This window comes from Dermacentor albipictus, chromosome 1, assembly GCF_038994185.2.
Source record: "Dermacentor albipictus isolate Rhodes 1998 colony chromosome 1, USDA_Dalb.pri_finalv2, whole genome shotgun sequence".
Classification (NCBI taxonomy): Eukaryota; Metazoa; Arthropoda; class Arachnida; order Ixodida; family Ixodidae; genus Dermacentor; species Dermacentor albipictus.
The window spans coordinates 74,045,274-74,061,826 of NC_091821.1; the positions used below are offsets into that span (position 1 = coordinate 74,045,274).

The 16,553-nt window shown below is 42.0% G+C and overlaps 1 protein-coding gene across 3 annotated transcripts in view; it reads left to right on the plus strand.

Moving 5' to 3' along the window:
* The window catches only part of tst (superkiller complex helicase subunit twister), a 122,413-nt gene that overhangs the window by 81,934 nt on the left and 23,926 nt on the right, over positions 1-16,553 (plus strand). For all 3 annotated transcript variants that reach the window (XM_065434471.1, XM_065434470.1, XM_065434472.1), the window contains 3 exons: positions 405-701; positions 7,142-7,296; positions 15,794-15,995. In XM_065434471.1, coding sequence (XP_065290543.1) covers positions 405-701; positions 7,142-7,296; positions 15,794-15,995 — 654 coding nt within the window. The remainder of the gene's footprint in view (positions 1-404; positions 702-7,141; positions 7,297-15,793; positions 15,996-16,553) is intronic.

The following is a 16,553-nucleotide window of genomic DNA, read 5'->3' on the forward strand; positions in this document are numbered from 1 at the left end:
TAGAAGTGGAAATTGAAACTAGCAGCGTGCCCTATTTCTTGGCACCATAAACCCTGTGAGAAAAGTCCAAGTACAACTTGGGGCTAACTACAATCCGGGCACACCACAAACAATAATGTAACTAGCCACCGTGGACAGGAATGTGCCTGTAACTCAAGAGAACTACGATTGCCACTAACCGTGGTTATGTACGTAACCACTGGTAAGTTTAGCCACAGTTAAGACCGCCCATGTATCAACTGTGTACCAAATATCCTGACAATTCTCCTCTAATTCACTGTGGCATTGGGTCGATGCAATGACCCATCATTTGTTGCTGTGTGGAGCTTTATTTGTGTAGTCAGGACTGAATTGTTGCCTTTTGTTGTCTGTAGCAGTTCAGTATGGTGCATTTCTGTGTGCAGAGTCAAAGCCCAAGCTTAGCTGAACGTTGTGCATCCTTGGAGAATGAGTTGAACTCACTGGCTCCTGTTGAGTGCACGTCGTGTCAAGAGCTGCCATTTGAGCTTCTGGAAGAAGAAGCTGCTGCACGAGTTGCTGCCTGGGAGCATGTGCTGACACAACCTCAAGCTGCTCGTTGCCTGTCACCGGGGCGCTTGCTACTCGTGTGCTGCCCGGAGGGACGCAACCTTCTTGGGACTCTGGCCTCCCTGGCGCCTCGGGAAAAGAGGCTCACACTATGGACATTGGCAGATTCACAGGTATGTCTTTGACACCGGTGTTCACAAATTCAAGTTTGAGACTGATTGTCATATTTCAGCACCAGCAAGTTTGTAGTTGGTCTTTTGTTCCCCTACTACTCTCTGGAAGTGTTCATTTTGTATGAGAAGTAATGAAGGTAGGAAGCTCACTTCTGTGAGGCAGCTAATGATTACTGTAATAATGATGCTTATTTTTAGGGGCATTCGAATGTCAAATTTGCAATTTTGAAGCGAATTAGAATTGTGAAAGCAAAGTGAAAATCGAATAGAATATTTGTCAAATATTTTTTAATATGAATACAATTGGTTTTTTAAAAATGGAATATTTTTCTCCGACCAGGGGTATGAAAAAAATAAGAAAAGCAAGAAAGAAACAGCAAATAACACAGGAAAGTTACGCTATGTTGTGAACACAATTCTCTTGTACCACACCTTTACTTCACAGTATCATAACTGCAGTTATTTAATGTTTTCATGAAGGAAGGATAGCTGCTTGACATATTTGGGGAGAAGCGACATCCTCCCGCATGTCACAATTTTTTTCAGACACCGAAATGATGTGCTCACTGGACACACTAGTGTCTGGTATTGCCAAGGATCTCTTCACAAGCCCAGCCAACAGTTGGCACTATGCTTACACCACCACTGGCACAGATCTTCTTTTTGGCCCGAAATTTCATCATGCACATATCTTTCAGCCTGTGCTTGTGGCAGTGAAAATTGCTGCCACAAGCAAGTGAAAATTGCTGCTGGTTGATGAGCTTATCAAAGACTTTCGGCAGTGCTGACATGGAAGGAGCCTGTTCTGAAACTTTTGTTGTTGAGGTCATTTCTTTTGTTCCTCTGTGTTAATATTTTCCTTGCTTCTTCTAGATCCAGCTTTTTAATTCATTTTACCATTGAAGCATCCTGGTGGAATTCAAGTACATTAGAACGAGGGTCTAAAAACATTGCTAAGCTTGCTGCTTGGTCAAATTTGTAGTTTGGAAACCATGCTTTTAGGCACTTAGCCAGACTAGTAGCTGACAAAGAAGTTTTCACCTGGCAGCAGCTGTTGTCCAGATGCATGAAGAGGAAGCAAAGGGGGGGGAGGGGTGATTCAGCTGATAGTGAAGCATAAAGCCATAAGCACCAGCAGGTGCCCTGTGACAGTGCTTCTTTTTACTTTTCATATGCTTCACTGCATGACAAATATGCTTCACCGCCATATAGTTTGTACGCTTCGCCGTATGACACGGCTGTGCTGCGGCGAAGCTGGTGGAAAAAACAGACAACAGCAATTTTCGGGGGTTCGAATAATTAGAATAGTAAAAGCGTCTTTCGAATCGAATACTCCAAGTTCAGAATAGTCACATGCCAGTAATTATTTGTAACAGAAACAAGAATAACCTTGCAAAGTCGAAAGTTTTGAGAGACCACACTGTTTGTGTGCAATGCAATTTGTACAAACCTGCAGGCAAATGGCAACTACATGAAGGCCTTCGCTCATGGCATAATGATGACTTTTCAGCAGATTACATGAACGGTTCATTCTGGGATGGCCAGTTGCAGAGTTGATAAGATCTTTGTTCACCTTTCCCCGAACTAGTACTGGCCAGCCCAAGAAAATATCTGGTCTCTCAGGTTAATGCAGTTGTGAAAACAACTAGTGGATTTCAGAAGAGAAGTTCTAATGCAGCCCCATCAGCTTGAGTGTGTCAACTGCCTGAGCTTAAAAGTAGGCTGCACTTGCTTTGAAATTTTTAGCCAAGCACATTACTTACATATTTTTAGTTGGTGAAAACCTCGTCCTTAAATATTCCGAGTAGAATAAGTAGCAGAGTTGTGGAAGGGGTCCATCAATTTCATTCCATTCTGTGGAATGATGAACTATAGCATTTCCATTCCTTTTCATTCCATAGAGTGGAGAGTTTTGTCCAGTTCTCATTTGTGGAATGGTGACACTCACATTCCACACCTTAATTTTTTCCATATTGTCACATACTATAAGATGTCCCTTTATTCATGTAGGGATATGCGTTCCATTGTAATTATATACTGATTTCAGAATGAGTTTCACTGCATCACCACAGTATGACACAATAGTCAAGTCTGTCAAATTTTTAAAATTACTTCGGATCGTATGTTTTCCCAGTTAGTGAGTTTTTCTCTTGCGGTTTTTCCAAAAACATACAAACGAAGTTTTACTGTATGGCGAAGCTTTGTGTGACTGCATAGGGAGTCGAAACACGAGTACACAAGTGCGGGTGCACGCAAATTATACCGAGCCGTTTGTTAAGTGGAGTTGCTGACTACTAGCGAGTATGACGGACGCCTTGAACACATCATGGTTTCGTAGGCGGCATGCACATACGTACGTAGCACAATTCAAATCCATTCTATCTGCAAGGAGTGTTTACTTCCTTACTACTGTGCAGCCGCAGATGCTTGAAGGCAAGCTTTCTGGTTCCTATTTTTTGTTTCCCCCTCACAGCATGTGTCGTCGCTGCTGCGGATGTATGGAGGCAAGCACCATCTTGTGGTGCTGCAAGAAACACAGTGGGGGGCATGGCGTGCGTGCTTCGCTGTGATTGTTTGGCCTATTCGGCAACAGAACAGCCACGCAACTCCCACGGTCACGAAACCCGGTGATGTTTGCAAAGAAAAGCTTCACTTGTAATATTACAAACCAAGCAATGATTGATTGAATGGAAAATTGTAGGCATAACCTTAAAAGAGGTGGGAAAACAGCAGTGTGAATTAGAGAGCAAGCATGGACAGCTGACATTCTGGCTAAGATTAAGAGAAAAAAGTGGAGTTCAACAGATCATGTAATGCGTAGAGCAGATATCCAGTGGTCTATTAGAGCACTATAATGTGTTCCAAGGGAAGGGAAATGCAGTCGAGGGTAGCAGAAAATTAGTGGGTATGATGAGTTAAGGAAAGCTTGGCCTACAGTGCATGAATGACAGTGAATTTATGATGAGGTTAAAGCAATGGGTGCTGTCGCATTTCTTGTGCTACCCGTTCTGGGTGCACATTCTCTTTCTTTGTAAATTTAGATTTGAGTTGGGTACAATCATGAGTACTGAAGTACAGTACATATTTTATGGAAACGATCATAAATAATGGAAAAAAAAGAAATTTTTTATTCAATGCGTTAAAGAGGACCATCAGACTTGGAACTATATCCAGCAACATGTAGAACAATTCACAAGAGAAATAATGAGGCTTACTACATGAAATAAACGCAGGCAAGGTGTGTCAGCCAGCTGTTGGTAGTTCTTTATGATAAAGTGCTGTCTTTTAAATTTTGGTTCGGTAAGCCATTTGTGTGCTCTGCCATTTATAATTTGTTTTGACAGTTTGCTTTACACTCAATGTCAAACATGTCTTTTTTTAAAATTGATTTTGGTTGACATGTACTCATGCCTAATTTTTTACTTGTGTATTAATTTATGTTTTCGAAATTAGCTTTTAGCTGATAGTCAGCACTTGTATTTGCATCTTTCCTTAGGTCAATGCTTATGTGCTGAATGTTTTACATTAATTCTTACCAGATTTCTCACCTCACTCTTCCATTTGTGCTAGGTGGCATGCATGCCAGTGCCATGTTCAGAGGTCACTCATTGAATAATGAAGCCATTTCACTCCTGTCCTGTTTTGGATAAATTCGACTAGCCTTTATCCCATTCCTGCTGCATTGGTGAACACGGCACTCCAAGCTTCCATTTAATTTCCATCATTTTATTTCCTGCAGTATTTGCAAGCATTCTACTCCCATTACATTCTTGGCCTCACCCCTCCAAAATTCAGATAATTACACAGTCATTTTAACGGCAGAATGGCAGCTCTACAATTCTGCCAGGTAGGTCATGCCCTGACCACATTTGGATCCATTTTGACTGCTGCACTGGCCAAGGGATATGGGATTTAACTACTGTGCCATAATGCAAAATTGTATGGATTTTCAGCTTTGTTCACTTTCTTCACCTACTTCATGAGAGGAAGTTGACTAAATGTATAGAGAAGATGCTTGTCAACCATGAGGGATATGTCTTAGTGCTTAGCTATGGCATTCCAAGCGAGATTACTGTGAGCGTAAGAGCCTGGGGTTTATTGAAACATTATTTTGACTTCAAAAGCTTTTTGATAAATTGACACTACCAGTCCAGATTCACAATTATAATTATGGCAAACTCTCATTAATTCAAGCTCAAATATCTTGATATATTGATGAGGCTAGAAGCTTTCATGCCACAGTCAACTGTGTAGGTGCCATGTATTTTTAATTTTTTTGCTTTTTGGGTGGATTCTAGATACATTAAAATGTTGGCTGCAAAAAACAGCAACTCATGTATTGGTGAACACTAACTATGGGTAAAACATATTGTCACCGATGGTTTCAACAGATGTAGTAAAGCTGCACTGGCAGATCTGTAGGGCAGTTCAGGTTTCCACTGGGAAGTGAGACAGTTATGATGCCCATGGTTCTTCCTTTCCTTCCCCTTTTTGCTCTTAATGTTATAAACTACTACTATTACTTATACCAGTATCCTGCTGATGTTTTCTTAAATGCAGGCAGCATCCGGTTGGTGATGGTGAATGGTTCAAAGATCTCAATTTGAAATGTGCAGCTTATGCACTGAAGTTTTTGCAGTTTTGCTGATCTTGTAACATATTCCACATTTTATGACCAAGCTTTAAAATTATTTACCGTATGTGAAAGACAAATGTGGGAATGTATACCATGTTCAAATTGGTGAAGAATAAGGGGTCTTGGGATGATGATTTCACAAGAAAGGACAAGTTGGTTTTTAATACTTTATGTGGAGGTTTTTGGTGTTTTAATCTATAGTCACTGCCCTTCTTTGTGTGTTCTTTTTATAGTTTCTTTGGAAAAGAACAGGCGTTTAGTGGGCATATATATTTTTTTGGAGTTCTTTATTTTTTATTTCTAGTAGCTTGCCTTGTGGCATATATGTGTACTTAAATGTTTGGAGGTCCTATTCTTGTAGAAAGTAGAGGCTTAGCAAACTTATCGTCCATGAGCCATCACCTATGACTGTCTATTTCATCCGTTCGTAGCTTGGCAGCTCTTGGAATGCTCTTTTGAGTATAGAATAAAAACAGGAACAGCGCAACACAGGATGAGCGAGTAAACAGGAGAGGCTCGTCCTGTGTTGCGCTGTTCCTGTTTTTATTCTAAAGATGAACCAACCAGCCCCATTGAACACACTGCTAACGTTCGTTTCTTGAGTAGCCCGCGTTCCTGGACAGAGTCTCAGCAGGTGGTGAATGTCCGCTGTAGATACTGGAACAGCACACTTTGGACATCTCACAAGGTCTTCAGGTTTTGGACCCCAAGCCCAAGTGGCGGAAGGTGTAAAGGCTGCCCCAGCCTGCAGTCTCTGAGGAGAGACTTCTTCTACCTTAGAAGGATTACAGGGAAAGGAGCAGACACATGAAGGGATTAAGGCATGTGTGTTCTGATCTAGAAATGATTTTTGCGCTTAAAAGACGGAACGTGGGTCTGAAGAGCAGAATGCAGGTGCAATTTATGTTTTGGAAATAGGGTGTGTATTTCTGTCTACTAGATTGTTATATTAGTTCTGACAATGACCCTGCAACCAGTGCACATTGACGATGAGTGGGAAGACGTGTGAAGAATGTGTATAGCTTTGCAAATTTATTGTATTTTGGAAACTTTCGTGAAGTGCTTTACAGCGTTGAGCAAGTCAGCACGGATGTCGACCACAGTTATACTTTTTGCCAGCATATTGGCAGCTTTGACTGAGTCTTGCACGCCCTGCAGTGAAAGTAGCAAGGTGTCTAGATTTTCTCTCTGGTGGCATCCAGTATCTTGAGTTTTAAGGTGTGTTGGACTGATGAAGCCGGCTGACTATGGAGTTCTGCATTGAAATTGGAGCTGCCTTCTGCAGTAACCTATACGGCATGTGCTGGTCGCATAATTTATAGGATGTTATAGCAAGTGCATTCATCTGCTTACTTTTGTATGCTGGTGCAATGCATAAAGTTTACCTGTAGTTGCCCAAGGCATAGTTATTCCCTTCATAGTATGCATTGTATAGTGGCTCAGTGGCTAATGGGGTTCTCCTGCTGAGCATTCCTCCACATTACAATGTTGGAGGAATGCAAAAGTGCTGTTGCACTTAAGATTTAGGTGCATCATAAAAAACAGCCAAGTAATCAAAATAATCTGTAGTACTATGGCATTCTCCATAAGTCACTGTGCATTTCCAGGATGATAAACCCAAATGGTATATTATTATCATTGTTCCCTTTAGAGAAACAAGAAAGATTAGTCTCCATGTCTTATTTCTTTTTTTTCTTTTTTTTTACTTGGGAGGTGCATTGTATGCCATTCATTCCTTTAGTCCCTGTGCATGTACACTTAACTTACAAAAAACAGTGTTCTCAGTATCACATATTACCTGCAGCCCCAGTCAAGTGGCAAGACGTCACTTCCTTGGCCACTGTCCAAGAAGATTGCTATCCCGGATGCAGCTCTCAGTGTACAGGAGATGACAGTCCCGTTCAGCAGCATCCTCTGCATTTATGCCAAAAGCGTCAAGGTTGACCCCAAACGCATGATGTAAGTTGTAATCTTTACTATTATTGCAGTTTTTGTTGAAGACAGGATGCACATATTTTAAGGCATAGTAAAACCCACCTAACAATGCCATTAAAAAAAAGCAGTATGTTATTCATAACATATTTAGCAACCGTGGTGCAGTCACATTCAATATGTAGGTGTTCTTTGGTAAAGTAAGCATCTTATTACAGGGCTACCATGTAATGCTGTGGGTTATAACCATGGAATCTAGGCACTTTGAGGAACATTTGATGGACACTAAGGAGTATTCAGTCATACACTCTAATAACAATAGGCTATTTGCTATTTGTGCATTACCGCAGTTTTTGGAGGTGCAGCGGCCTCATTGACTCTTTATAGTCCTGTGCATTCTCCTGCATACCTGCAGTGCTCACTCTCCCCCTCCTTTCTTCTTTCTTTTCCACCTTTAACTTACCCTCAGTATAGGATAGCAAACTGGATGCTTGTCTGATTGACCTCCCTGCCTTCCCTCTCCTTGCTTTCTTTCTCTTATGCTCCTTAGACTTATGTCAGAACATGTTTGACAAAAAAACAGGAACTGCAGTCAAACCTCAGTATAATGAAAACTGGTAAAACAAATTATTGGGCACAACAAAGCCAACTTGAAATTGTGCTTGCTGTGCTAAATTGGAAAATTTTATATTTTATTACAACAAACATTCTATGACAATAACAAGAAACGAGAACTGTCTGGCTTGCCTAAATTTATCTTCAATTCAGGCTTATCTGTCTTCTTGAAAGACTGGAAAGACAGGAATTACATTACTTCATATGTGCACACTTATAATCTGAAAGCTGGGACAGGAGTATCCCAGCAGCTATTGAAAGAAGAAGTGCGCAGTTTTCTTCCCATCAGCAGTTCCGCTAGAGAATGCTTATTCGCTTGGGGGGCTTGCTCAGTAGGTAAGCAAGGTCAGGTTGAGCTCTTTTGTTTTCTTCAGAGACTACTTTTGTATCCTTACAGATCCTTCAGCCAAACTGTAGATTCCTGGAGCTTGATATTTTATGGTTGAAATTGTAGTCTTGAGCAAAGCTTTCAAAAGTGAGGCCTAGAGTGCGAAAATTGGTCAATAGCTGTAGTGATGGCTTGTGGTATTTTATTTTAGACAAAGACTAGATAAAGATTAGGTTCAATTAGGTTACGTTACGTTAGGTTAGGCCCTGAGTTGGACCATTTCCGAAAATCTTAATAGACCATTTCTATGAGCCACCAGCATCCACCAAGCCAGAACAGGTCCATTGTGACTCTTTGCATAGCTGGTAGAGAATTCTGTGAGGAGAGTCATCCTAATGTGTTGTTCTACAGGGACACATGGCAGGCATTAATGCGCTCTTCTTTGTCAAATCAATCATTAACCATTAGACAGAATTCTTTCTTGGCCTTTTATTGGCACTTGTCAATTATGAAGTGTCTAATGTGGAGCACGTGAAGCATTGGGGTACAACTTTGCCCCGATGATTGTGCAAGATCTGAACATAGGATGACATTTGCTTCTGTGATGTGGTCCATGTGGAACCAATACTCTGAGTGTTGTACTCGGAGCTCTATGTGAAGGCAAGCCTTGATTATTTAGTGTTGGGTGCAAATGGGCTTGACGGGCTGCCCAGGCAGCGCTGTGGAAACGCTGGTCAGCAGAACTCTTCATGCTGTGCTTATAGGTTTTAGGTAGTACAAAACGTGATGTCCTGCTGGTGAATGCATGGCGCCTGCTCGTTTCAGCTGTGCTGTGGTGGGAATTTTGAAGAATTTCATGCATGGGAGGCTTTGTAGCATACCTTCTGTCGCCAAGGGAGCGAAGCCTTGTGCCAACTGCGTGCAGTGTGCATGAGAAGTTATAGACGCCGTTTTGGTATGCTGCCGCTTTCGTGCATGTGCTGCTCAAGTCACGCGATGCCAAGCTGCAACAACAGACTGCTGCAATATGTGTCTATTCGCTTAAGCACATGCACCAACTCAGAACCGTTGCCCAATAACAATGAATTAGTTAACTAGTGAAACTAATATAATAAGCTGCTGGCATTGGTGCCGTGACTCGATCAGCTTGACCGGCTCTGGTGTGTGTTGATGCTGAGACTGCCGGCCACATGCATGCTTAGGCCGCAAAAGCACATTTCCAGACATGGCAATCGATGCTGTGATTGAGTGTCTGTAGCCTTAGTACTGATGCGCAGTAGTAGTTTTTTTCTTTTTTTGGAGAAAGAACGATGCCACAACAACAGTTTCGTTTGTTGTAATTCATTTGTTTACAGTAACATATAATGTGACAATGGCTGTTTAAAAACCACTTTTTATGTACAGTTCTCTATCTTATTGCCACAACTGACTCTCTGTGCCACACCAGTCAAACCTTTTTCTATCACTTGTTCACTCAGCAATGCATTCTGAAGCAGTTTCAACCGCTCAAATGAACTTTTGCTTAATTAGGTGGGTCATTTCACCATCAGAAATTCCTTTAGGGCCTGTAAATTCCAGTGTGTGGCAGTTTTCTAATGAAAAGAAATCATCCACATGCGCCTTTAGAGACGACTGCATTTTTCTTAGTTAAGATAAAATGAGGCGCACTCTCTACGAGATGATCCACAGGCTACTCTCAGTGAACGCAGGTGCCTTTTCTGATAGCTGAATACCAAATAAAACAAGAAATGAACCCTGAACACACACGCAAAGCAAACGAGATTGGCTGTATACAGCCCGGTGACAGCGTAGCTTAATGCGGAGAGCTGCCACTTGTATATATATACTACCCAATCAATTTTGTTGCTCGCCACCAAGTCGTTGCACAGTGTGTTGACAATTCCAGCATGTCAGGCCCATGACCCTCATGACAATTCACCACGCATCTTCAATAACGGCGATAGCGATGCTTGGGGACTGCGTGCTGTTCAGACCCAGAATTAAAAAGTGAACTTTTGTCCGAACCTGCATACGTCTCGTACTGACCATCATCATAAATTAAGCGTTCCACATTGTCGCACGAACCTATTTTTTTATTCATTTATTCCTAAAACTACCAATGAATGGAATCATCTGCTGGCCTCAATTGTTAATATAACTGATACATCTGCTTTTAGAACTACTATCGAAAAATACTTTTGTTAATCCGCACTTTATAATTAAAAAAATTTTTATACCCTGTTATCTGCACATGCTCTGTATTTTGTTCCACTCCCTTCTGTAACGCCTTCGGGCCTTGAAGTTACAATAAATAATAATAAATAATAATAAATAATAATAATAGCCTGGCGTATACTTGCCTAGAATTTGCTACCCTCTTGCCGGGTCTGCCCGCCTTCAGCACGGTTTGTCAGACAAAAAGCGCCTGCATTCCATGACCTGTGCTGCATTCGGTAGCGTACAGTGCCTTACGTACATGTCAGACACTTTTCAAGTGCGAGAACTATGCACAGAACTCAAAACAAAGCACAATACGAGCGAGACCCATGTACGACATATTTTCCATACTACCCAGGCAACTTCGTTGACCACCACCAGTTTGAACGCTCCAAGGTGCGTTCAAACTCCAGCCTGTCAGCCCCATAACATTGTTGCCTTGTTGTTTAAAGTGGCACTAAAGAGAAATATCAAGTGAAGCTGGATTAGTAAATTACGCTTCTGAGACACTGAAAATGTAAATGTTACTTTGTGCAGAGACTTGGTTAACACGGAATGACACAAAAATGATGAAGGGGTGGCAACGGCACTTTGATGTTTCCACACTAGCTACCTAATCAAGGAACCAACCTAGAGATTCTTTAGAGCTTTCTTTTCAATAAAACAGTGAGGTCAATGTAAAATACCTTGAAATACGTGACGTCATAGTGTTGTACTGGCATCACGGTATTTGCATGAAATTCAAAAAGGAAAACTTTGGCCTTTATTCTTTCCGATAGCAACCAACCTTATTCTGCCCAAATCAGGAATGCTTCACTAATATTGTCACATTGTCGGGACGGTGAAGAATATAACTGCCAAAAAGCTAGTTAAAGGGGCCTTGAACCACATTTTTTTAAGCCTCAAAAACGGCTTTGAACGAGCATGGTACCTCCCAGTAGTATATTACAGAAATAATTTTTAGAATTTCAAATTTAAAATTCATTTTTACAAAGACGTAGTTCGAGCATAGATACTTCGAGTGCAGTAGTTACATTTACCTTTCACCCTCAATGTCTTCCGTTCTCAAGGAGTGGAGGAGCACCAGTGGTGGTAGAGTAGCGATACTCCACCTATGGCGTTATGGTGAGTGGGCTCGTCGCAGCACTCAGCAGCGGCCATGGTATTTACACTATACAGCAGACACAGCTATGTGTTACTCGATGCAACTGTAAATGCACAGCAGGGCTGGAGTACATGCTTGCATGCTCCAACTTGGACATGCTACATAGTGCAGACCAGCTTTGTCCTTCATGGATAGTAGGTAGACCCAGATTGCCCACTTTGTAGCACTTAATATGAAGCTCAATATGACTCATGTTTAGCCAGGAGCGGCCGGGAGTCAGCGTGCACAGGCACATGTCACTTGTAGATGCTAACTGCTATTCATTGCAAGGCGCACCAAGCGTAGTGAACATGTGGCCTGGGCTTAAGTTTTGCATAGTTTGAGACTAGTTTAGTGCTTAAGATTAATTGAAATTAGTGAGAGTCGACGGCTGTGACACCCCGGTAAGCATTGTGGCCAAAGTTTAATTCCTGCTTGGGCAGATGTGGCTGAGCTTGGAACAGATGATAGACGGCTCATGCTTCTTGATTGATGTCAGCTATGGGCTGATAGCAGCCATGTATGGGAATCTGTTATATGACGAAATATGGAAGCCCCGAAAAGGGTGAGGAGGAGGCTTTTGTTGAAAAGAGAGTGTTTGAGAAAAAGGTGACTTTGTAGTCGGCTTGTGAGCCCTATGTGCCGTGCACGAGTGCAAAATTTGGCTGAGATGTTCATATCAGGGAATGCTATCCACGAAATGTGTTTTTTCACCTAGCTTGAAGGGAGGTTCAGGACTCCTTTGAGGATTCAACTCCATATTGAATGAACTTGTGCCCAGCGAAGCAAACAACACACAAAGCATAATGATAGCCATGAGGACAGTTGTTGATTGTCAAAATCTTATCCACAGGCCAAGTGTGTTGGCCACTCATACATGGCCCATCATGTACTCCAGCACAATTGCCCGCACTCGTGCACATTCTAGAATGCACACCATTTCCTGTGTTGTGCATACCATTCAATTGTAGACAAGATTGCTTCGCTATAGAAATGGTGCAACAACCGAGAAAGTTCTGACACATGAAAGCATGTCTTGCGCCAAACGACAACATTGCAACAGTGGTCAGCCATTGGAAAATGGTCACCGGAAAAAAAAAGAGAAACACTGTACACATGCCTATATAAAATATAGTGCTGCTCTTAGTGTTCCTTTAGATTGATTGAATGATGGATTTGAAATGGGTATTGCTGAGACCATTTGAAGCAGGTAGTCCTTGGTCTTTCTGCCTAGTCAGTTCCAAGTTATTCAGAGATGAGTTTGAAAAGGCATTTGCTACCGCAACTATTTTTTTTTTCTTCTTGGTACATAGAGGATACTGCAGCTGTCACATCAGTTGCATATGCATTCTTTCAAGTTATGGAATCAAGTCCCCTGTTGGGCTTGAATCTAAACAGTAACTTTAAATCTTAACCTGCCCAGAATGCAGTTACTTGCAACAATGGCAAATTATGGCAAATAATGCAAACAGCAGCATACATCAGTTTGTTTTAGGAAAAAAATTTTATTATGAGGCAGAGTACTGTGCTCATGGGTGTATCACACACACTTTGCTTAATGGCGACTGTGCTGATGTAACCACTGTGGCTTGCCGAGGAGTGGAGTGCCCATTTTCCTTTCCAGCTTGCAAAGGAGATAGGGTATTTGAACACCTACTGTGGGAACATGTTTCATGCTTTTTTTTTCACATAGTTTCTTGTCTATGATGCCGTTACTGCATTTGAAACATTGCACTTTACAGTTCAGTTGTTGCAAAGAAACTATTGCTCATGCCATCCATGGAATCTAGCACAGTGGCAGGGACATCATGACAATTTCTGTGCTATGGTTTTATCATAATGGTACCATAAATACCGAATTTGCATAAGTATATGGGATTCTTTTGTAGCGATTTTCTGTTCTGATTTTTCTGTTCTATTCGAAGCCATGCTTCGAACATAATGCATGGTTTTTTTCCCACAATTTCATACTTCAAGATACAACCCGCTGTGGTGGCTTAGTGGCAGTCTGCTCCGCTGCTAAGCACAGGGTCGCAGGATCAAATGCCGGCTGTGGCTGCCGCATTTCAGTGGAGGAGAAATGCAAAAATTCCCATGTCCTGTGCATTGGGGGCATGTTAAAAATCTTGTGGTGGTCAAAATTAAACCGGTGTCCCCTATTTCGGTGTGCCTCATAATCAAGTCGTGGTTTTGGCACGTAAAACCCCAGAATTCAAATACTTCAAAATATGGTGAGATCACCCACAAGGTGACAGTGATACGGCAAAGCCAACCCTTCAATAATAGTAGTGCGGCTCTGTAAGTGCACATCCACATGGCCTCTCTGCATATAAACATAGGTTCCCTGGCATGTGCATACCTGCTCCCACTCTACCCCCCTTGGCGTAGTGCTTCGCTATCATTATGATGTTTTATCGTAGTGAAATGGTCGATCTGCCGCTGCGGTGCATGCCCACACATGCCTTGGCACATGCAGCTGGTCTCAAGGTGCTATCGTGCATTGTAGTAGTGGATCACACATGCTTTTACACTAAATAAAATGTCGTGGTTTAAGCCCACAGCTATGGTTACATAATGAATTGGAGTCCACATTGTAATCCTAATATGTATTAGAATTTTAAAAATTTCCCGAGCTATTTAAAGTCTTTCCTCACATTATATTGTGGTGGCATTAGGAGCAGTGAGCCCTTCATTCATGATGGCAGGTTTTATGATTTGGTTGTTCACTTCATTTGCTATGAGATTAGGCTTGTATGCATGCAAAATACACAGTGCAAATTGTATGCTCAACGTAAGCGATCTCTCAGTTCAAATTAAACATGTCCTTGCAACATGGACGCAATAAACTGGAAATTGCCACTTGTTATCACTTATATCACTTATGACAGCACTCATACCATTGTGCTCTTTGTTTTGTAGCTGAATCAGGCATGCATATTATGTTTAGTATTGTTTTACTACAGTAGTATCACCCAAAATTGAGAACATGTCTGTAACATGCCTGCTGTCCTGTGTTGCTCTTTCTCCGGTGCACAGCCCTCTCCATGCATGTGCACATCTGACAGAGTGAGGGAGGGGTTACCTATAGTGTTCCCATCTCTGGCATGCGCTGCAGGTGGTTGCATCAAATGTGACAGGTGACATGATTGAAGCTTATACTATACAGCTATGGTTTGATGGGCATGATGCACTTGCCCTTGGTTGGAGTAAGATGGTATCCCCTCACAGTGTTTTGTCTGCCGAAGAGATTGTAGCGTACAAACAGCTGAAGGTACATAGCTTAGCATAAGTGTACAGTGCTCACGGAATGAAACGCGTCAATTTAGGGCTAAGTAATGCGCATACTTTAGCTTCAACCGGCTGCAGTTCGTGTCACATCGACGTAATTCTGGCGCGTACACTTACATCGGAGTCCTCGTCACCTTTGGTGACCAAATTCCTAGCGACATGACATGGTGCTCTCGCGTACTTTGCACATATATAGGGTTGTACTAAATGCTCCGTGTCCTATTTCAATCCGTGAGCACTGTACAGCTTACTGTACAGCTTAAGTGTCTTCTGTTGTATGTGAACATCGTGGCACAGCTAAGCAGGTATATTGTGCTGCTACAATGACAGCAGAAGCTTAGGCTCATTGTGCTGCCAGCGAATGTGAGTGGTATGTTAGTAGCATAAAGAGGGCATGGTAACGGCCCTCTTACTTAGAATAATCGGAGGTGCACATGATAGGCACAAGCATGTACTGTTTTTGCAGTCAGTGTCCTTTTGTGCAAGTGCCTATGTAATAGGCACTTAAAGAACTTTTGACTTTTTCTGCATGAAAAAGAAAAATGAAGCGTACGTCAAATAAGCAGTCATTAATTTTTTGTTCTGTTTGACTGCATGCATACTGTGTGGGCATGCATCGTCATGTCAATCAACCTTACAATGCCTTGTGTCGATTGATTGATAGTGCCACTGAAAGCTAGTATGTATGTGCTCTTAAATTTGTTACCACTCTAAGCCAGGATAGCATATTAACATGTGCATGTTGTTTGTTCCAGTTACAGTTTCTCACCAGCTAACAGTTTTTGTAATGTCTGTTTCTTCATTTTCACGACAACATGACAGTATGATGCAATTATTTATGATAGTATCATGGCCTTCTGTTGAGGTGGAACCTTGCAACTGCTTTTATGTGATGTGAGACTCCTGCATTACCATGTGGCAATTCTTTACAGGCAGCCTCAGTGCAGAAGCGTTTTAGGCCAGGAGCTGCTTGAACTGGTGGAGGCGCACCCTGGAGGTCTGCCAATCATCAATGTAGTCAAAGAGCTTCGCCTTTCAGCTATGGAAACTGTGGAACTGGTGAAACATAGCCAGCAGCTTGAAGAGAAGCTGCTTCAGAGCCAGTGCCTTAGTTGCCCACTCTTTGAGAGCCATGTAAGTGTCAGTACTAGGTTTCTGTGCCTTGGGCTGCTTACAGTAAACCTTTGTTATAATGAAGTCAACGCCCACATAAAAAATCTAATGTAAGCAATAATTTTTCTAAAAACTGATGTGCTATAAGAGCTACAACAGCACTATTTTCCAAGTAGTCTTAACTTGGTATTGACCAGCTTTCAGTCTCTTCATTGCAGCACAAAGGAGGACAGTTGATTTTGCCACAGGCTTTTGCGAGCACTAGCAGTGACCTTCTTTGGACTTCTTCTGACACTGTTTGAGGCTGCAGCCCCTGCCACTGAATTCAGCTTTGTTGCACATTATATGGAGGCATTCCTATGTCTGTGCCGTTGTATTGGTATCTCCAAAGGCTTCTTGTCTGTTGCCACTTCATCTTCGTCAAGTCTGTCCAACAGATTTGTCATCTTGGTATCTCTGCGAAGGGCCACAATGAGAATGACTGTGCGAGTCAACTCAAATGAACCTAAGTCATCCTTCGGAGCTGACTTCTTCCTAAGCACTCCTGTACAGATTGTTGCACAGCTGCAGAACATGCTG